The 23394-nt window shown below is 44.8% G+C and overlaps 1 protein-coding gene across 2 annotated transcripts in view; it reads left to right on the plus strand.

The window, feature by feature from the left end:
• ERBIN (erbb2 interacting protein) overlaps window positions 1-23394 on the plus strand; it is a 216945-nt gene that overhangs the window by 113083 nt on the left and 80468 nt on the right. For both annotated transcript variants that reach the window (XM_066602805.1, XM_066602806.1), the window contains exon 5: window positions 16499-16616. In XM_066602805.1, coding sequence (XP_066458902.1) covers window positions 16499-16616 — 118 coding nt within the window. The remainder of the gene's footprint in view (window positions 1-16498; window positions 16617-23394) is intronic.

The following is a 23394-nucleotide window of genomic DNA, read 5'->3' on the forward strand; positions in this document are numbered from 1 at the left end:
CAACTTTAAGGGAAAAAAATTAGTCCTATATAAAATAAAGCCTTGGCATTATAAATGAGCTTGTGACACTTAACCTTTAAAAATGAATACATAATTAAGGCGTCTAGCATCATTTGTGTGTTAGCCATTTGGGTGACCACCGTAAAGGTGTTTTCGTCCTGAGCTCTTGCTAACGTAGTCTATCCATCCATTACATTTGCCCTATTGCAGCAGCTGCAGGAAAGTGTTTTTCCAGCCTCATCTAACCCCATCAAACAGCTAATTTTGGCAGTAAAATCTTGGGAGTAAGACCTGCAGCGTTTACATCGACTCTCAAATTAAAAGGGTTTTCTGTGATGAGACCATAACTTTAAAGGGAATTTGTCAGTTCCTCAAGTTACGGGCTCATAGGACATTTATACTCGCCTTCCCCGTCATTTCCCTGCTGTCTGCTTGTAAAGCCACTGCCGCATGTATCCTGCGGACTACATTGGTGCACAATCCTAATGACAGGACTAGTATGAGCTTGTACCTATTAACGGTAGTTCTCAGGAGTCATGGATCCATGGCTTTAGATACTTGCCTATTCCTCCCTCGTTAGTCTTCTTACCACATCTTCTCCTCGACGATCTTCTTCCGTCTCCTGCAGTCCCCCCAGGTCACCTCAACTCCAGCCGGCCGATTTGTCTTCTTCCGATGGCAAAGTGTACATTCACAGGCAGCCTCCTTCCTGTAAGGCAATGTACAGTACGTCATTAGTGACGTAGTGTTCACAGCCTAGCAGGGAGTGCTGAGCTATTGCGGAGACTGCAATAGTATATGAACACTCGCAGCGAAACAACGTGCATGCGCAGTCTCGGCAATAGCTTGGCATTCCTTGCTAGGCAGTAAAAGCTACATCATTAGTGACGTAACCTACACTGACCTGCAGAAAGAAGAATGCCAAGAATGGACTTTCCATAGCAAGAAGAGGATTCGGCCGGCTTGCGGTGAGGTGACCCGGGGGACTGGATAAGATCAGCGAAGTAGATGATGCGGTAAGAAGACTGACTGGGGAGGAATAGTTGAGTATTAGAATTTTTTTTTTTTTTTCTAGTGACAAAACCCCTTTTAAGTCCCTAGTCTTTTTGGGCTTAGGAGTCCAGTGGCAGGTCTTGTTGATGATTGACTCCCTTCCTTGTACAACTGTGCATACAGAGGTACCTGGCAATTACTAAGTAGGACCGCCCACTGGACTCCTAAGTCCAGAAAGACTAGGGACTTAAAGTAAGAAATCACAAGTTATGTCAAACCCCCCCCACCCAAAACTATATATCACACTCCTCTCAGCTTCTCCTACTCTATGGCTGGGTTCACACTTGGCGTATTCCCGTCGGAAATCTCGCGGTTTGGCCGCAGCAAAAACCGCGAGATTTCCGCCGGGAGAACCGCCGCGGTTTAAGCCGTGGCGGCTTTGAAGCGGCCCGGCCGCTTGCTTTTCCGTTGCGGCCGGCTCTCCCATAGAGGAGAGCGCGGCCGTGACATAAACAAACAAAAAACCGAAAGTAAACAGACATGCTGCTTCTTTTGCAACCGCGGCGGCCGCAGCCGCGGTTTCAACTGGATTTACCGCAGCGGATTAGCCGTCCCGTGTGGACGAGGTTTCTGAGAAACCTCGTCCACATGGCTGGCTAATCCCGAGATTAGCGGGCGGATCTGCTGCGGCAGAACCACGGCAAATCCGCCCTGTGTGAACCTAGGCTAAATCATCAAATCGGGCTACGGTTTCAACGTCACAGGTTTCCTTTAAGTTGGTGATGGTAAAAAAAAATATATAAAATCCCTTTAAAATATGTTCCGTACAGTCTATTTTGTAACACCTTGGAATAGATCTATTACTGATGAGTTCTGTACTTTCCAGGCTGGAGAGCGCCGCTTTCAGCAGAGCTCTTCTGTTTCTTCATTTGCACAGTAAATGTAGAATGCTGAATCCGGCATGGAATTTTTCATGATGCTTTGTTCTTTCTTGCTTAGTTTGTGACCTAGATTTCTGCGTTTATTGAGTTCTGTTAGTGCGATCGTCCTCTTACCGTTAGCTTTCTTGTTTGTTTCACGGGCTGCAAAATGCCCACTTGTGTTCTTAATCTTCACTTGTTCAGTCCGTTGCTTTCAAATGACCTAGTGACAAGTCATCTTATGATTTTGGAATTTAGGACACTACTTTGTGCCTGACAGGTTTGTCTGGACACTTGATAACTCGGTGCCATGTAGGCAGTTGGCAGGATGGTTAGTAGCAGTGTCTTGTTGAATTTCTAGAAGGAGCAAAGGTGAATGAAGGTTTTTTTTTTGGGGGGGGGGGGGGTCTGTAATTATTGTATTTCACTTTTCAGCAAGAAGTAAAACTTTTTTTATTTCCTACGCTCGAGAATTCCCTCTCTAAGGCAGAACAGAGGTCTATTTTGTAAGAGCTGACTCTACTCTGGTTGACTGTGCCCACTCATGTATCACATGGATGGATATTCATTTCAATGGCTGGCATGATACCTAAATGTCTGGCCAGGTGCGGCTTACCCTTGCTTCCAATTAATCTACTTTATTCATTTGGCACAGTGTCCATTAGGCCAAGTTCATATGCGGCGTATTTGTTGTGAATTTGTAGTGCAGATTCTGCACAGCAAATGTGCAGCAATTTATAGTACTACATGTGTCAATAGGAGTTTAAACATGCCATCCACACATAGCAAAAAGAATTCTGCATGCAGCATTTTCCATGATTTTGCACATTTCCAAATCTGCCTTACTTGTGGATTCCACCTCTTCAGTTTATAGGGTTGAAATGCGCTGTTGCTGTGGAGCAAAATCTGCATATTACATGTAGGTTTGTGGCAGAATTCATATATGAAAGTTTCCACCACATGTGGTCTTACTGTTTTTGGAGAGGTTTGCCCTTGCGTATAACCAATAGAGATGCACAGTCCCTTGCCCGTGTGACATCAGCTACCTGCAGCTATAATCTCCATTTCAGCCCCTGCATTGATGGAGACTGGTACATAAAAAGAGGTGGGTGGTACAACCTTGTAGTGATGTCAAAGGCGTAAAATGTTATAAGGCTGGGTGGACTGGAGGAATAGAACGTGATACAACCATATGAAGGTGCTGTCTTTCCAGGTGAACGATCCACTCAAGATAGACGTGAGTCGATACAAGTAGAAAAAAAAAAAACATGTATGGCGCGACCTTGGGATGAGAAAATCGAGAGGGCAAGGAATGAAAATCAATTTCTCTGCATGTTGGACATGCAGAACTCTTGAGCTGGTGTGTTATTCAAACTTTTGTACATACAGCTAAACCCAGTCCTGCATATAGCTGCATTTATCCCAGCATAACTGAAGAAGATGCCCTGTGCATCGAAACACTTTTTATCACTGGTTTACAGAGAAGTTGGATGTTATTCCTCGCCCTCTCGTCCCAGTTTTTTCTGCCTAAATACTTGCATTGATGGTATCAAAGCCAAAAACCGTGGACATTGCAGGGCTGACGATGTTGCAGGTCCGCATTGTTTAGATGCAGAGTATCACCTCTTCTCAACGCCTGCATTTTAGCATAGATTATCCACCGTACTTTAATGCACCCTCTTCTTTTCTCAACCCTTTGCAACCAATTTAAGAAAAAGCCGACCAACCTGTTAGATATTAACATTAGTGATGTTTTGTATTATGGGAGGAAACTCAAACCGAGGACCTCGGCTCTGGCAAACCAAAAAGGTTAACCACTGAGCTACTACATTGCCCAAAGTCTCTGGTAGACATTTATCACAGAGCTTTTAGTGGAATTTCTTGGAGACTGGGTGCTAGATGAACCAACTTTCATTGCAAGGTCATATCCATTGCTATCCAGGTGATTTGCTTCATTAACAAGTACCAAAGAACGGCCTCTACAAGTGACAGACGTCATCCTGGTGAACCAGGCCGGTACTATATGACAGAAGTTGCATAGAAGTTGTAGAAGTGGCCGCCAATGATCTTCGTTTCATTCTATGTACATGATAAAAGTTTGCACCCAGTTCACATCCAAAGTGTTAAACATCAACTTGTAACCATGAGACATAGAGTCTTCTGAAATGGAGGAGATCAATTCGTTCCACTCTCTTTTCTATTCTTGATGTTATCAGTCCCGTTTCTTTTCTATGTAAGGAAGTTAAGCTTGTTGTTAGATCATGGCTCCGTTTTCTGCTTCCACATGATGCTTGTCAGTCATTGGCATAAATCAATGCACATTTAAGTCCCTGGTCTTCCGGTACAAGTCCCTCTGACTCACTTGTTCTGTCCTCTGACCATGAGCGATGTGTCATAGAACGAACAAACACTAATTGAGTCAACTTTGCATAGATCTAACATTTCAAGAAAAATACATTCTTCACATTCTTCCGCCCAGGGTCTTCTCATGAATGGAATCACTAGTTTCTTTTTTTTTTTTGGTACATTTCATTTCTAGGTATAGCAGAAAGCCTTCGTACATACTCCTTTATGGCTCTTTCATTGTGACAATCTCACGGTCTAAAGCCTGCAGATCAGTTGTCTGCTGTTATTTAGTTTGACCTTAAAGCCAGGTTCACATGGGCCAGCAGTTTTTGATGAGGGTTTTTTTTTTCCTGATATCCATACACTTATTATTTTTGTTTTAAAAAAATTTGTGGACACGAATCTGAGCTTTGAAAACATCCAGATAATAATCATATGTAAATCCAGCTTTATTGCAGATTATTAATTGATTGAGACTATTAATTGATTGTAGGCATCCATTGTGTTCAGGCTCGTTCACATCAGTGTTTTTGTTTTCTGTTCTGCTGTTCCCTCCGAGTGTAAGGGGGGAGCCACTGCCCATGCTCTTCCTTATTGCTCAACAGCCTGGCTCAGCCGCTGTCACAAGAGGCCATGTCAGCCGCTGGATTTAAGCTCCGCCCAGAGGATCAGTTGGGCAAAGGGGTAGAGCCGTGACAGGCACCAGTAAAAGTCCCCGCTACCCTGTCAGTATAGCGGTAGGAAGTGGAGAAGATTAGAGCAGCATTTTGTCACCAGAAGATCCGGCCCCAGACATCAATGGTGAATGAGGTGAAGCCCTACCTTGAAAAAGAAGCAGTGGTAAAGTTCTCGGCACCTTGGTAGGTGCTCTATATAAGGTGTGTGAGGCTCTCTGCGTGACGTAGCACCATGGAACAGAGTAACCTGTGTGAGCAGTAGTTGGGCACAGCAGCATTGCAGAAAAGGGAGCTAAAAGAGGCCTAGTCAAGACGTGATGATGGCTACTGGTCCTGAGAAGTGCCACAAGCGGCCCTGTACCCATGCTGGGAAGCAGTGCAAGAAAGGGCCTGATGATCAGGGCTAAATGCCAATGGTGAAAGGCCCTGATGATTAGAGATCTACAACAAAAGGGGCCTGATGACCAGCGGCCAAAGGTGCAATGATCTGTGATAAAGAGAGTTTAGATCCACACCCTGTAGCATCAAACTGTAAGTGAGGTCTGCCTCAATAAAAGCTGAACGTTGTGAACACCAGCAGTGACTTTCTATTGATTAGCAGGCCTGTTATTAAGATGGCTAGAGTTATGTAATTCTTTGGGACACTAGTTAAGAACTGTGTCTGTGATTAGCTTGGGATTCAAGCTTGCAACTATCGGACGTTAATGTTCTAGTTAACAGGTGATATCTTTGTGACGTACGAATTGTATGCGTTAAGTTGTGGTGATGGCTAAGATAGCAATATTATTAGTTATGGTTATTCATTAAGTACTATGATGAATGTAAGGATGCAGTAAGACACCCGACTTACAGTGGGAAAATGTGCGTAGTACGGCAGGCCTTGAGAGAAGTTTTTACGTCAACAACGTAAGGTGTTTCTGGTGTAAGGATGCAGCACCTGTGTGGCGGAAACAGTCTGGGATACAGGAAGCAGAGTCAATAGTAGCCAGCGGCCAGTATGCAGCATACAGATGACTTGCTCCCACCAGTTGTCCGAGGCCATGTACCTAACGCCATATACCTGAATGTTTCTATTATGCCGGTTACGTCATGTGATGTTAATGCTATTTCAGTTTCATTAAAAAAATGGATCTGTTAAAAACCGAAAACAAAATGTTAATGGGAATAAGTCCTAACACTGAGGTCTCATCCCTACAGAGACGCTGTACTGCTTATTCGGCTGCGTCCGCACGTCCGACAAAATCTTGCTACAACAATCATCGCTACAATGTGAAGCCTATGGTTTCCAATGGGTTCTTTCACATGAGCGAGATTTTGTAGCCCATGCCGATGCAGCCTCAAAGGGATTGTCCAGGACATTTACTATTGATGACCTATCTTCAGAATCCAGTTACGCTGTCCTCCCGGTGATTGTTGTGCAAAATAATGTCACCTGACCACTGCAGCCAATCAGAGGCTGCAGCATCACCGCTTGTTCTCCGTGCATCGGCACTCACATCCTAGACACCATGATGCCAGATGTTGCAACCTCTGATTGGCTGCAACGGTCAGGTGACTTCTGCTGATGTCATTATGCACAACAATCACTGGGAGAACAGCGGGGAAACCGCATTGGATCCCTGCAGCAGAGGACGGGTAAGTTCTGCTCTGTTTGTTATTTTAAGACCGTTGGAGCTATTGCTGCAATGTTCTCTGGTAATCGGACAAGCCTTTTAATTTTGAGACGTATCAGGTTTGATAAACACAGAGTTAATTGACTCAACCTGAAACATGACTTGTAATGTTGTCTTGGAAATTGCAGGTAGGAAGGAAGACTCATAAATGTCACAAAGGATATGAAGATACAAAGCATCTAGCTTTGCTGATCCCGTTAGACTAGCGGAGTAATTATGTCATGGTGAAGGTTGTCCGCCTCCATTCCCTGCAAACAGTCGTTCCAGTTCAGTGAGATGAAACGGGACAACTAGCGACTACTTAGCGACTTCTGGCTCAGTGCCCAGTCGGGGGCCGTTTGTACACAGGCCAATAGTGGCCCATAGTCGCTCATTTGAGCAATTTATTTGGACAAATATCGACCCATGTAAAGGTACCTTCACACAGTCCATAAGCATAAGGTCTGCTCTCTGGCTAAAGAATGGTGTGACACCGTCCTGACTTTAAACAAAGGTTGCTGCGTCCCGGTATATATGGATGGTTCATATCCCTTCTGTTGGAAAAGGTAACATTGTAAACCATCCCATCGTTATTAGAATGGAAGGATGAATTCACACACAGCAGATTTGTTGCAGATACTTTGGCGATTGTCTTATTTATCTGAACGGCTCTTGCAGAACTCTGTGTTCCTGCCAACAAAACAACCCCACTCTCACCGCTTGCCCGCCCTTTCTTGGGGCAGGCCGGCAGGTGGGACTCTTCTTCACTGCTGCAGTCTTCTTCTTGGTCCTTCCTCTTCAGCTCCCAGTCTGGCTCCTCCTTTCTTCTTCTCACTCTTTCACCTCACAGGCCCCTCCGCCCTTCAACCCACTTCTTCCTACCCAGCATTCCTTGTCCAGTTAACTCCTTCCCTCCCCATTAACTCTGTCATGCCTGCCCTTTGGGCTTCAGCTCCGGAATTCCTTTACTTCTAGAATAGTACATAGCAATATGGGAAACTGACCGGTATTTGTTGTGTCACACTTATCTCAGATTTGTCATCCTTTGGTGACCTTCTTTCTTCTACTGAAATGAGCGGTCATGGTTAATCCACCAAAAATATATTAATCCCATATTACTTTTTTCCAATCCCTGATTTGCCAATACAGAATAATGTGTTTCACGGTCGAGTAACATTGATTTTTCTTTTCTTAAAGGAAGTCAAGGCAAATAGAAAATCTGTCAGTGCTGTCACATATGAATCCATCGTACTCGGTGGAAGCAGTTTGGACATCATTATGTCATATAAGCATCAGTGGTGATAAAAGTCTTGAAATGTTTGGTTGCTTCTCTGAAAAGTTCCGTTCTATCTCAGTTAGTTTGACTTAAACCGAAAGTTTACCAAAACACCTAAAACTGCCATGTTAGATTGGGACCATGTGACGTCATGGCATCAGCCTGGACTCGTGTGATCCACATGTCAGCACATTCTTAGTGTCATTTTGGTGTTGGACCCTGGCATGAGCACCTCTCTGCTGCTGTGTGGATGTATTGGCCGGCTGAAATGTGTACCAGCCGGCAAATCCGTAGATGTCAGTACAAATTTATTGCGTCTCTTCCTCAGAGGATACTGGTTATACTTCTAGTCTAAAAGGGTTTCTGATCTAGTCATCAGCTCATTTGGGGTGTTGTAACATCTTTCCCCTGCAATCCAGCAAGAATCGTTCTCTGTAAATGCGTACACTGACTGAACGGCAAATAACAAGTCGTTCGCCCTTCAGTTTGTGCATGCACGCAGTTGTTCAATCACCACAGATTTAGGTCAGATTTCCCATTCCTCTGAGAGTGTTATACAGGGCTTCTATGGGTCTTAGACAGTGTTCCACTAATGTCCAGAACTACGGTTGAGCGAACCAAACCACTAGAACCATGTTTCAGGTAGAAATTTGGTGTGGGGTTCTGAGGAGGAATGTAGATGTGGGGTAAATGGAGAAGAGTTACATTACAGAGTGTAAAAGGCCTCCCTAAAAAGATGTGGTTTTAGGGGACACTTAGAACTGTGGGCATTGGGAGGCAACCAAATTGTCTGGAGTAGTGCATTCCAGAGAATTGATGCAGCTATGAAAAAGACTTGGAGACTCTAGTGGAAAGTTCAGACTAAAGAGAAACTTAGTCTATGGCCTCATTCAGTTGTCCATATGAGTCATGCCTGTCCATGTGCTGTCCTATCTGCAGGTACAGTGGACATTGCTTGTCCTGTTCTTATCCATGATACAGACCACACAAGTGAATAGCCTCATAGGCTATAATGGTTGCTTGTGCCGTTTGTGAAATATACAGACAGTACATGGACATACAATATGGCCATCTGGATAGGGCCTAAAGTCATTAGGAAAATGGAAAGCATGAGTAGGGTGGTAGACAGAGATGAGGGAGGAGATCTAGGACGGTGCAGCACTGTGGGGAGATCTAAGGATAAGAGTCATGAGTTTAAATTGCATTCTGTAGTGGACGAGCAATCAGACAATATACCTTCAATATGGCTGCTACTTTAGCTAAGGGAATGCTGTTCAGCTTTCTCAAACACCTGAATAAGCTCGGTGGTTGGTACTGTGTCCTTGCAGCATTGGAGTCTTGCGGTCAAATCTGTGTGCTTTTCGCACGTTTGCAGGGGTTTCCTCTGGTGGTCTTGTTTCTTTCGATACATCAAAAATCTACTGATAGGTTAAAGAGAACCTGTCGCCTGCCTAAAGCACCATAAACTAACTTATAGTGCTGTTAGGTGAGATGACTGGGAGCCTGGTGCAGTATTTTTTCTATACTCACCCGCTTCCTGGTTTCCGTCACTTAAGTTCGCGTGGCGCATGGAAATCTGACTCTTTTCATGCTCTCCTATACAAGTCTATGGTGGAGAGCGCAAACAGGACTTTGAAAAAAGTCAGATTTTTGTCCAATGTGCATTGCGGGAAGTAAGTACAAAAAAATGGCAGCTGGCTCCATCACCTCGCCTAACAGTACCATAAGTTAAGATCCATTTAAACGCAACGATTATCGCTCAAAAGATGTCGCTCATTTATGGCCCAAGATGATCACTCAAGATGGGTGATCACCTTGCGCTGCCAGCGGAGGATGCAGAAGACAAGCGGCGTGTCCCTGCTTGTCTTCTGCATCCAACTGTTCCCTGCTCTGAGCGCCCGGCTTTTATATAGCCGAGCGCTCAGAGCGGAGGATGCAGAAGACAAGTGGGGTGTCCACGCTTGTCTTCTGCATCCAACTGTTTTCTGCATGGAGCGCCTGGCTGTTATACAGCCGAGCGCTCTGTGCCAGAAAAGGAGAACAGAGCTGGACAGCTCTGTTCTTCATACCCAGCCTGTGTTTAGGGAGCGGGATATAGCTGAAACAATAGTATCAGCTGTATCCCGCTGTGAATCCCTGATAAGGCTCATCTGAAAGACAATGATGAGCGACGACTTAGAGAAAACTGCACGATGTCAGTGCAGTTACACACAACGATTATTGCCCAAAAAACGGCTTTTCAGCGAATTTTGAGCGATAATCGTTGTCTAAATGGGCCTTTAGTTTATGGTGCTTTAGGCAGTTGACGGGTTCCCTTTAATTGTTGTCATGCAAAACTGGCCCTAGTGAGATAGTGAAATGAGATAAGTTTTATTGGGTACAGGGTCTGATACGGAGGATTACAATCTGCGTACAGCACTGAGAAATAGGTTGACGCCATATAAGCAACGCGAAATAAAAGAACTCCTCAATATGCATTTTCCATCTGCACTGTACATGAGATCTCTCACAATGCAGTAATTCCATACTAACCTGCAGCCAACTATGATGAAACTGTACGAGTGCCGCTTACACACGCAATGTTTATATATTCTTGTGAACATGGTGTTCTTCCTGAAATCCTTTGGCCACGCTGATGGAGATAACGTAATATGAGGTCATCACTGTCAGGGTTAGGTGGTGACAGCTAGGCACATGCCTCGGAGCTTTATGTGATTTATGGAAACAATGTGAACATGCCACGCAGCACATTCCATGTACATCGATGGCGGCTGATATGCAGAATGTGCACTGTGCTCTGTTCTTAGCCAATGGATCCGTACTGGTTTAATTAACACGATATGACACTAAGGGTACATGCACACTGCCTTATTTTTCATCTGATTTTTGGACCAAAATCGAACGGAACTAGCACCCATTCATTTGAATGAGTATATGCACACAGGTGTTTTTTTACTCTGACTTAGGAAAATGCCCACGGACGGATTATCGCTGCGGAAATCGCGGTCAGACACCGCCACAATTTCCGCAGCAATTTGTATCCATGGAAATGCTGTGCAAAACGATTCTCCCGTGCCCACGAGCGGAAATCGGCTGCGATTTTCTGCTTGTCTTGGGAGAATCGCGGCATGTTCTAATTTGTACGGAAAACCGCATGGATGGCTTCCATTGCAGTGAATGGAAGCCGTCCGTCCCGCGATACTTCTGCAGTGCCCACAGCGCGGAATATCAAGGGAATCCGCATCATACCCCAGCATCAGCGCATAAAGTGCTGCACTGCGTATGGCGCCAACTTGCTGGCCGACACTCTCATGGCGGATCCGGGCAGGTGAGTATAGGGTCTTTGGGGGGAGCCGAGTTTGATTCCGCTTCGAGATTTAGCAGGTGGAATCAGACCCAGATGTGGGCATGAGCCCTTATAGTCTAAGTAAAAAAAACTAAACGCAGCATGTCTTATTCTTCTCCGATTTTCGGAGGAGAATGACATGTCATTGCGCGGTGTTCAGCGCATGGACAGGATGTCCAATGAGAGTTGCATGCGAGAATATTGGGAGCAACTTTTGAATCGCTCGTGTGCATGTACCCTTAAATGTCACATTTCATGTGTGCTGTTCCCATATTTATATACACAAAAGGCCACATTTCTATGAACAGACCAGCTATTGTCTTACTGTATATACAGTGTGCAAACTTATTTACACTGGCTCAGTCCTCTGTATGAATGTCAGATAAGGACACATGGCGGATTGTAATTACGGATACTGATTTTGCATTTGCCTTTTATGTTCCACCATTTGTGCATCATTATAATGATTAAGTAAATTTCTTTACAGCCCCTTAAATGACTGTTCATTTGCACACAACATTAATAAAGGTCTATGTAGATATTTTTTTTCTTACTTCTAGACTGTACTGGTGTTGCAGGTAGGTGGAGTTTCAACATAATTTCAGGATATGATGCATCTGAAGGAGTTACAAAAATACACAATATTAAGGACCAAGTAATGCAAGAGAATAATGATGCAATCACACGTAAACTAACTTTTTTACCGTAGATTTACTTATTGCTAGTTATGGCTATCTAAAACCTAGGATTGATTAATAATGTCAGAAAAACAGTAGCAGTAATGCTGTAAAGAGATCAGTCCCATTTAATAGAGATATAAAACATTTAACGTAACACAGTTTGCTCACAGTTCAAGTCCATTGGGACGTAGCGCCCTTCTATTGAACAGGCCTGCTAGTTGCTAAGACTCTACAGTGTGGACATCTAGCAGTTTTACTGGGGCCGGTCTCACTTACTATTCTATTGAGCATTCAACCCAATACTGTTTGGGGCTTAGGAGCATGACCCTACCACCGCTCTCTGCACTCCTTGTCGCAGTCCAGAATGCTCCAATTCTGAACTGATGTGCAAACTCTCGCTTTTTGAAAGTCCATGTAGCGTCCTGCTGTTGATCTCTTGAGCGCTGCTCAACCCAGTCTTCTCTGCACTCTCCGTCTCGTGGGCAGGCTGCACCCTCCGCAGACTTTTGCACCTCTTTTGGCAACTCCTCAGCAGTACCTCAACACTCTGTAAGAGTCCCTGTGCTAAACTTGTTGTGCAGCAAGAAATTGTCCTTTTAAAGGGCACCTGCAGGGTGTCAAGAGAGTCCTAACTCATTCTTAGGGTGAGACAGGGCTTAACCTCTTCAGCACTGATAGTTTCTGGCACTTCATGTGCCTCAATCTTCTGCTGTGCGCCTGATTCTTGTGCGTAGCCAGACTTTTGCCTCACTTCGATCCCGTGCTTTGTCTGACTGGGATACAGCTTAACACAGCTGATGCTGGAAGCCGCTACAGTAACAGAGGAGAGCGGTACATCGCTCCCATTTTACACTAGTAGTGGGAGCCAGAGTTCATAGACCATCCCTTCATAATAGATTCTCTGTACTTGACACATTTAAAGGGAGTTTCTGGGAATTTAAATTAAGGATTAAGGTGCATTTAAACTGCAAAGGTGATCGCTCAAAAAATGACCTTTGAACAATTATTTTGCATAAACTACTACTTAGTACTAATGCCTATTAGTACCAAGTAGCAGCGTGTCAGCCATCGGGAGCTGTAATCAGGCAACACACCACCTGCTGTTCCCTGAGTACTTTATTCTGCGTCATGGCTAACAGCTGAGAACAGCTGTGACAAAGCAATCAGCTGTAATCAGCTCTCCCTGGGCAGAACACAGTGTGCGGTCCTGCTTATCAGCAGTTCTGCCGAACAATGGTTTTCAGGCAGAACTAAATTCCATCATTCAGCCGAATAGTGAAAAATGGGTACATTTACACACAACGATTATAGCTCAAAAGATAAAGTTTCAGCGAATTTTGAGCAATAATCGCTGTGTCTAAATGGGCCTTTAGTCGCATGTATGATTACATGCTCCAGTATTCCCACCGATGAGCAAAATAAAGCTGTCCAGGCCGGTGTTTCTGCTACCACCACAGGTTTCTTCACGTGTGGATGTTATTCTTACAGGTGACTATAGTTTTACTTATTGTTGAAAGTCCTGTCACAATTGGCAGTAAATATACATCCCAGAAAATACCTTTTAAATTGCAATAAAGTAATCAGTATTCTTAACAGGGAGTTTTTCAAAGTTTTTTCCCTCTTAAAGCAAACCTGTCACCAGTTAATACCGCCAGCAAGGTGCTATTCCACTTGTAAACGCCATCAGTGAGATCTTATTAGAATCACCGCATTCTATATCACCCAATAAAGGGATTTTATATTTGTGTGCCACTCATGCAAATTGTTTATTTAGAGTCATCTGGGTGGGCATCATCTCTTCCCGAGTCACTGGTATTTCCTCTCCCATTCCAGCCTGATTGTCACCTCCCTCTTGGTATCAGTGTCATCCACTTTGTAATCCCACATATGCTCCATCGGCCGCGATCTTCCTGTCTAGTGTGCATACACCTTGACTTCACCCGCGCGTGGCCTGGAACCTTCCGCCATCACCTTCCCCTATGTAAAGACGTCACTTACAATTGACAAGTCCTCTTTGGAAACGTGCAGGGCCCACCAACCACAAGGAGTAAAAATCCTGGCAAGAGGTTACAGCTCATGCGCACATGCAGGGGCGTAACTAAAGGCTCAGGGGCCCTGATGCAAAACGTGAGCTGGGCCCTCCCCTATCTGTATCTGTAGCCGTACCCATACCTGAACCATGCTGCATAGAGACATAACTTAAAGCTTCTGGGCCCCAATGCAAATCCTGTAGCAGGGCCCCCAACTATAATGTTTTATTCATAGTACTGAGCTCCCTATATAGAGAAGAGAGGCCTTATGGGCCCCCTAAGGCTCCTGGGCCCGGGTGCAACCGCATCCCCTGTACCCTCTATAGTTACACCCCTGCGCACATGTGTGGGTGAAGTCAAAAAATATACACTTCGACTCACTACACATGAGCACACTAGACGAGGGAATCGTGGCCAAAAAAGCATATGCAGGACTACAAAGAGGATGGTGCTAAAATTAAGAGCAGGGAAGGTGACAATCAGGCCGAATTGGGAAGGGAAAGAGTGGTGACTCAGAAAGCGATGGTGCCTTCCCAGATGACTTGGAAAAAACTATTTGCTTATGGGGCATGCAATTATAAAAGTACGTTTTTGAGATGATACAGGGATTTTAACAAGATGTCGCTGATGGCGTTCATAAGTGGGATAACACCTTGCCGGAAGTTCAATATCCAAAAACCTCTGACAGGTTCCTTAAAAGTAAAGCTTATTTATTATGCAATGAAAAGTTATCTTTTTAAGAAAACTTTTTAATAATACTTTTTGTTTCCGTTCATTGACAATTAGCGGGTATTCTGGAAACTGAGGGAGAAATTGAAAAGCCACAGTACGGTATATTAGAAAGTTGCTCCTTTATTAACATGCAGATAGAAACCCCTTGTCATCTATATTTATGCCTAGATGTCCGGATGCGCAATGTTCACAGGTGCACCAACATCTGCACTCACCTCATTTGTATTGTCTATGGAGCACCTGCTGGAGATTGTCATGCTTTTGTTTACACATTTATACAGAAATGGCGCATCGGATATTTGGATATTATTATCAACATTTTACTTTTGACCGTCGGAAATACTTTTTATATTTTATAACTTTGCTTTTGGGTTTTACTCATTGCTGCTCCCTTCCCATGACTGCCAGCCATTGTAATACCTAGATTTTCAACACGTTCCAACTTGTCTCTGCTAGAGATGAGCGAGTATACTCGCTAAAGGCAATTGCTCGAGCGAGCATTGCCTTTATCGAGTACCTGCCCGCTCGAGACGAAAGGTTCGGGTGCCGGCGGGTGGGAGCGGTGAGTAGCGCCTGTCAGCAGGAGGGAGCGGGGAGGAGAGAGGGAGAGAGATCTCCCCTCCGTTCCGCCCCGCTCTCCCCCGCAGCTCCCTGCCCGCCGCCGGCACCCGAACCTTTCGTCTCGAGCGGGCAGGCACTCGCTAAAGGCAATACTCGCTCGAGCAATTGCCTTTAGCGAGTATACTCGCTCATCTCTAGTCTCTGCCCATGTAGCACATTACAATAGTTTATGCAGTAGAGTACTTGCGACATCTTGTCCATGGTCTGGAGGGCCTAAGAAGAACAGTGTTATAGTTACCTCTCAGAGAATTCTGCAGATTATGTTGGCACTTCCGCCCCCCCCCCCCCCCCATTTAGAATAAACAGGCAGTCGTTCACGAACAAACGACTGCCTGTTTAAACGGGCCGATTGTCAATGGATTTCTATGCCTACATAAACTGAATGGCGAACGGTAGATGAACAATAACGTTTGTCATTCTGTCGCTGGCAGATTTACAGTGAACGATCCAGCGATAAACTGAATGACCATTGTTCCATGTAAAAGGGACCTTAAACCCAAACGAACGGGGATCCGAAAAGCCTTTTGCCAATGCCAGAAAGAAGAGATGTCTGGCCGTGGCTCATTCCCTTCTCCACATTGATATAAATATGTACGCTCAGTTGAGTGAGCGTGCACGGTTACAGTAAAATAAAATGACCTGAAAGCGCTGTGGAATAAGTTTGGCGCTAAACAAATAACAAGATTTATTTTTTATTTTGTGTAAATTGGCAAACTGACTGCTGAACAAGCATAGTAACATAGTACATAAGGCCAAAAAAAGAGATATGTCCCTCCATTCAGCCTAATAACCCCTAATGTTGATCCAGAGGAAGGCCAAAAAAAAAATAGTGAGGTAGAAGCCAAGCTCCCCATTTAAGGGAGAAAATTCCATCCAGACTCCAATCTGGCAATCGGAATAATCCCTGGATCAACAACAACAAGCCTTCAGCCAATAGTTTGGGTTTCGGGAGTATATCCATTAGAGAGGTTATTAGACCCCATTAGGAGCCAGGTGCAAATGTAACCTTCTATGTATCCGATGTTCTCTGGAACAAGGCTGGAGACCCTGAGGTCTGTGCGATACACAGTTATTTGTAATGGTTTGAAACTGCTACATTGTAAGCGACTCTAAACCCTATTGTTTGTTTGCACATTGTTTTACCCTCTGTTTTTCCCACCATCAGTTATGAAGTAGAAAATGGAAGCTGACTGCCATTTTTGTCTGTGTTTCTTCTTTTCAATAGCAACTATTCAACTGCCAGTCTCTGCACAAGCTGAGTTTGCCAGACAATGACCTAACAATATTGCCAGCATCTATAGCAAATCTCATTAATCTCAGGGAACTAGATGTCAGCAAGAATGGTAAGTACTCTCACAAGTTAATTGAATTGTGTATCAACAAGCTCCTAAGTACTGCAGTTGGTATAATATTTGCATGTGATCAGATAACTTGTTTAAAGCCCATTCCCCACCCCCCTATAATAAATATTTTACTGGTTCCATTCAGTCGTCTCTTAGCCATCTTGGTTTTCTTCACGCTGGGTGACAATCCTATAGGACCATCATCACAGTGGAGCCTCAGGGTTGTCACACAGCTTTTAACGGACCCTGAATGATATATAAATTGCTATTGTTATGCAGAGTTCTACACTACTACAATGCCTATTATGCGTTGTGTAGGGCGACGGCTTTTGGTAATGGTTTCCATTAGGGATCCACTTTTTTCGGAAATTTAGAGGTTTTAACTTGGGCAGAGAACATGGTGAAAGTAACTGCAAGTAGTAAAATAGTGTTGTCCAAAGTGGTGGTAAAATATCTTTATTGCAGGTGGAAACAGAAAAAAATGACTCTTTTCTCGACCATTCTTTTTTTTTTTTTTACAGCGTTTTTTAACTCTCCTCAGTGGGTGATGCGGTGCATCATAAATGCACTGAATGCAGAAAAATAGAACATACAGCTTTTGCGTTAGCGCGTGTTAGAGACACTTCGTAAAACACTCATCTGAGAAGCCCCATATTTAGTGGTTTTGCAAATCTGATCTTGGAAACTTTGCAGGGCTGGACTGGAGAGGGGTCCAATGAAGCTCATGCATAATCGTATACGCACATGGTCCCCCGCCCTCCAAATGCCGATGGGCAGGTCGCTCTGCATGTACAGTAACCCAGAAAGACCTGCCAATCAGCATCTGGAGGGAGAAGCCGGGCAGGGGAGTGCGCATTTGTAAATATGCATGATCTTCTCTGGACTTTCCTCCAGCCCGGCTCCACGAAGTCTAAAAAAAGTTTTGCTAAACCAATAAACTGATCATTCTAAGCAACAGACCTCTGAAATCACAATGCCTGTCACTATACCCTGCTACCGGCAGTCCGGACTGCTTAGGTCGCCTACCCAACAGGTTTCTTTAAGAATGCAAGCCCTAAAGGTAGTGCGAACAGGAAGACATGCGTGAAGTATGATCATGGTGAGAAAATTATGGGAATAGGCTGCAAGAAAATTGGAATTTTTTTTAGTTTAGGTAAAAAAGATGACTTTGGGTGGCTTAATGATTTATGTTTTCATGGACTGCTTAGCCCATACTCCAGCATTTATACATGACTTAGATTGTGCCTTCATCTGGTTGCCACAGGATGATGGGTAAACTACATAGACTTACTAGAGTACTATATTAGTTCTAACCCCCCAAAAACATTCACTTTGGGTTTTTAATACCTGTGAAAAGTCGCTACTCAGACCCATAGTAGGTTACTTGAAAAATATCATGAAAGGAAATATTCTGTGGAGTGTAATCCGGCCAATGATACATTAAAGAAACAGTCAAAGCATAAGATAAGGGAAGGGAATCTTTTCAGATAAAGGTACGAATTGGAGGAGATGTGAATGCAGCTGGGAAGTTACCAAAAGTCACTTGGTCATAAGATGAGTGTCATAAGGGTTTTCTGAAGGTCCAGATGATACCTCAAGTTATCCAGCTGCTTTTTCAAGTGCGTAATTTTTCTGGATTTATCTACTTTTAATCCACATTTGCAGATCAGTTGTCCACTTACAGGGTTAGAAAATAACCCACTTTGTGATGCTCGTGAAGGAGTATCTCTATCTGGGACTTTCACAGCAGATCTGCAGGATATTCCATGAAAGTCTTTGAGTTCCAGATGCTCCCTATGGGACCGCCACCTATCTCTAGCATACCGCACGGCTACATCGAGTGGTTGAGAGTTACAGAAACAGCTGAGCGGGCTGCTACACACCATTTCTGTAGCTCCCAAGGAAGTAAATATGAGATAAGGCAACAGTGTAGCAAAGCTAGCTACACTGTTTCCGTAACTCAGGAGCTGCAGAAAGAAGATAATTCACTGTGCTATGCTGTTTCGATTACTTCCATTTACTTCTATGGGAGTTACGGGAACATTGTATGACAGCCCGCTTGGCAGTTTCCAACCAACCACTCCTGCCTATGGCATGCAGCCGAGTCATAGGGGCCAGAACTAGAGATACATAATGACCCACATCTTTCAGACTTCTATGGCATATCCTGTGGATCATAGAATGGTAGAGTTGGAAGGGACCTCCGGGGTCATCTGCTCCAACCCCCTGCTCGGTGCAATGAAAGTCTCACATGGGAATACCTCCTTAAACGGGACTTTCAATTTCCAGGAATTACATAGGTCTGCTGTAGACTTAAAGGGGTTGTTCCGCGCCGAAACGTTTTTGTTTTTTTTTCAACCCACCACCCCCCGTTCGGCGCGAGACAACCCCAATGCAGGGACTTAAAAAAAAACCCGCAGAGCGCTTACCTGAATCCCCGCGCTCCGGTGACTTCTTACTTACCGGTTGAAGATGGCCGCCGGGATCTTCTCCCTCGGTGGACCGCAGGGCTTCTGTGCGGTCCATTGCCGATTCCAGCCTCCTGATTGGCTGGAATCGGCACGTAACGGGGCGGAGCTACACGGAGCCGGCATCCTGCACGAGCGGCCCCATTGAGAAAAGAAGAAGACCCGGACTGCGCAAGCGCGTCTAATTTGGCCATTAGATGCCGAAAATTAGGCGGCTCCATGGAAACGAGGACGCTAGCAACGGAGCAGGTAAGTGAAAAACGTCTTATAACTTCTGTATGGCTCATAATTAATGCACAATGTACATTAAAAAGTGCATTAATATGGCCATACAGAAGTGTATAGACCCACTTGCTGCCGCGGGACAACCCCTTTAATAATAAGACTATGTACTAATCAGCAGAGTTGAGATCGTGAATATATCATGGGCAGAGTCACAAGGGGTTCAATGATACCGTACACTTTACCAATTGATGTAATAGATATAAGGCCTTGGAAATTGCTGAGCTCTTTACCCAGCAGCTGTTGATGTAGAAATAGAGAATGAAAATGTAATAGATAAGATGATTGCATTGCTAAGGGTTAGTGACTTTTGGCTGTCAGTCTTTTACAGGTTTGACACCTTGGGATAGTTCTACTTCATGCTTTTGTTCGCTTGATGAAAGTTGAAGGCAATATTCACAAACTATTACATTTTCATATTTTCTCTCTCGCTTCCAAAATAATATCCTGCGGTGTACATGCAAAGTCTGCACAGTAGAAATGGAGCAAATTGCTTCATATTCAATGTGTACGAAAATAGTAAGTGATTTTTTTTTTTTCTTCTTCCCCCGACTCGGCACCCCTCCTGTACATGTGATGTTTCTGCAATTACAGCTCTATTATGCTGCGTACATGGAGTGGTGACGACTACTGTATCGGTGGAGCTAGTAATTATGACGAGCCAGTAGAATTATTATCATAGGAGGTCTCCTTTTTTTCTGCCCCACATAGCAGTCCAACCTACACTTCTAGTGCAAGTGAAACCAGGTTGCTTTAGCTGCTGCTAGGAGGTGGCTTGCTGCAACAGAAACCTCCCCTACTATCTGTCCATGAGATAAGTATGCCACCATAGGTAATTCTTACACCCTAGGCTTGTCTCAAGCCTGAAAAGAACAAGATACATTGTTAAAACCTATGTTGAGCACCAGGGGCGTAAAGTGCTCAATAAAGTCTTTCAAGCAAGGGGCCCATAAAGTTTCTCTTCCCCATATTGCAAACCAATGCTATCAATGCAGCTTTATAGTTGGGGGTCCACTTCCAGATTTTGCACTGGGGTCCAGCAGCTTCAAGTTACACCTCTGTTGTGCACACTTTGAGAAGTCCACCCACTAGAACAGTGGCATAGCAATAGGAGCTGCATTTGCAACTGGGCACCTAAGCTAGGCTAACTATTATAAGTGGGCCGCCATCTGTGGGCCCCCGGCAAGCAGTTCAAAAAAAGCCTGACTCCTCAGCGCATCTCCTGCAATCAGCAAAATATTTGCTCTAAAGTGCTATAGAAGAAGAATTGGGGGGGGGAGTTGGCTTTACATGCTGCCATGCTCTGTCAGACCGCTGCATGGGTAGTGAAGTTTTCCTTGCAGTTGCACATCTTTAGGCCCCCTGTCCACGGCAGTGATTTCGCCGGCGGTAAACTGCCAGCGAATCACACCGTCTGAAGCTTTCTATAGCATTGCTATGGAAAGCGCCAGCCCCCTGTCCACAAGCAGAGAATCATTGCGATTCTCCGCTCGTGGCCGGCAATTCGCAGCATTCAAAGGTCCGCCGTGGGATACCGCAACGCCCGTGGACAGGGGGCTTTAGACTGGTGGCTGTGGACTGCAGCAGGGGGCAGTGGGGCATTTAACTTTTGAGAGGCACAAAGGGCACGCTATTACTTTGTGGGGAGACAGAGGGTGCACTCTTATTTTGTGAGGGCACAGAGGGGGTGCTATTACTTTATGGTTTTATAGATATGCTTTCACTGATACGTAGTTGGTTTTTTTGGAGGGGGAGGGGGGAGCAAAACATATGCGTGTGCCCCTAATCCTTTAGAACCCTAGCAATAGCCCGGCTGCTAGTGTTGCATCAATGGGTCACTTAAATGGAACCTATCGGCACGATTGAACACCATAAACTACGCTTAAGGTCAGGGAACGGGGAGTCTGAGGATATGTGTCTATAACCTGGTCCCCCGTTATGTCGCTGCGCCTATGGACACTGTTTGACCCGCCTCCTAAGGCTGTGTGCGCCCACTGTGCCATAGAGATGAATGAGAGATACGCATGTACCATAGCCTTATGAAAAGATGCTGTGTGTGCCTACACTAATGTCTTGGGGACACTGCTCTAGAGCAGCGCCCGTTGAGTACCGTATAAGACACCACTCCCTGTTTCTTCACCCATGGGCCCCATAACATATAGGGCTCAAGCATGCAGAAAGTCCTGGGCAGACGGCGGCCATGAAGAGCAGTTACAAGGGAAGGAAGCAACCCCAGCTTAACTTTTGCATCGGGGCCCATGAGCATTTCTCTACGCCCCAGCCCTAGAAAACCCCTTTTCAATGCAATTTTGGGTAGTCTGACAGAGGTCTCCCTATGTATTTGTTTTACTTCTATTCTGTTTTTCTATCATTACTTCTAAATATTATATGTCATATTTTCCATTCTTCTCAGATGTATGCCAGATACAAAAACATATTTACCTCCTGAAATATTAGTAGCCGCTAATAAACCGATCTGGTAGTTGTAGTATAACTAGTGAGGTTTGGCGTCTTGAGCCCGGCTTGTGTTGATTCCCTTATTTGGATGCTTGGAAGCTGCTTGTTTTACAGGACACAATGATGAACGTAAACTGCGAACAACACATAGTAGAGATCTGTACAAGTTTATATCTGTTATGGATCTGGGAAAGTGTTTCCACTCTGCTACTTTTCAAAATAAGCATAATTGTTATGTATTAGGTGTCAGACGTGATGCAAGCCATAGAAAGTCATGGGACCTCAGCAGAGCTTCTCCATGTCTATCTGTAGTGCAGGAATAAGCTGTTCCAGTCAGGGTGGTGGGCTGAGAATAATGTCCTGGAGGTATACAGTCATAGGCCTAAACTACAACAGAACGCTACTTTTTTTTTGCCTGCCTGCCAGCCGTAGGATGGCTGCACACAACTGGGTCAGATTACGCATGTGAGAGAGCGCAGCGGAATCTGACCCTCTGCCCAGCTGGCATCCGAGAGTACCTGACGTTCCTTTTCTGTACTGCAGACGGCGAGTCATTGGACATTAAAATCCCCGAGCGATGACGCAGGTACCCACGACCTTTTCGCAATGTCATTGCAGAAGGCCCGCGGGCCGGACGGCTTACATTGACTTCAATGAAAGCCGTCCATGTGGAATTCGCACCAAAATAGAACATGCTGAGATTTTTCCTCCACAAGCGGAAAGTCGCAATTGATTTCCGCTCGTGGACAGGAAAAAACACTTTCCCATAGCATCCTATGGGCAGTATTTGCTGCTGAATCCGGAGGCAGACGCCCGCTCCGGATCCCACAAGGCAAATCCGACTGTGTGCAGCCGGCCATGGGGTACTCACATCTCAGTGTTTCAAGGCTGAATTGGAAAACCCACGTCTGTTTTTCAACTACCACATGAGGTGGCATGGAAACCCACAAGGCGGCAGCCTTACACTGCTTCTGTAGCTCCCATTGAAGTGAATGGGAGTTATGGAAACTGCATAGCAAGCACTCTGCGCTGTTTCTTTAACACGGGCGTTATGGAAATAGCATAGCGCACTGCGCCGCACTGTTTTCGTTAATCCCATACTGGGAGATACAGAAGCTGCCACCTCAGCTGTCTTGATAACACCCAGTGAGGTGTTTGGGAAACAGCCGTGGGTTTCACATCTCTGGTGATGAAATTCTAAAATGGTATTACCTATTCAAAGTTAGTTTTCAAAAAATGTTCAAAAATACTTCAGGTCTTCATTAGCTGCTACTTTGCTGCGGTTTGCTCCCAGTTTGAGCTCTATCAATATAGTCTGCTATGTAGATTTTTCTATTTTTCTGCTGCCCTGCTGTTTGCAATCCACTTACAGGTTGGTGTGTCTAAAGCTGCCATTCTGCTCATACTGTAGCTGCCGGGACTTCCTCTCCCATGCTTATAATGCTGCCTTGCATAGTTTTGCTCCAATCGGCTACAAGACAACATCTAAATACCCACCCTCTGTAGCATGTAGTAAAATCCTAACTCCCTGTTACTAGAGAAGCCAAATTCCTAACTGCAAGCAGTGGATT

The sequence above is a fragment of the Eleutherodactylus coqui genome, chromosome 5 (genome assembly GCF_035609145.1).
Source record: "Eleutherodactylus coqui strain aEleCoq1 chromosome 5, aEleCoq1.hap1, whole genome shotgun sequence".
Lineage (NCBI taxonomy): Eukaryota > Metazoa > Chordata > Amphibia > Anura > Eleutherodactylidae > Eleutherodactylus > Eleutherodactylus coqui.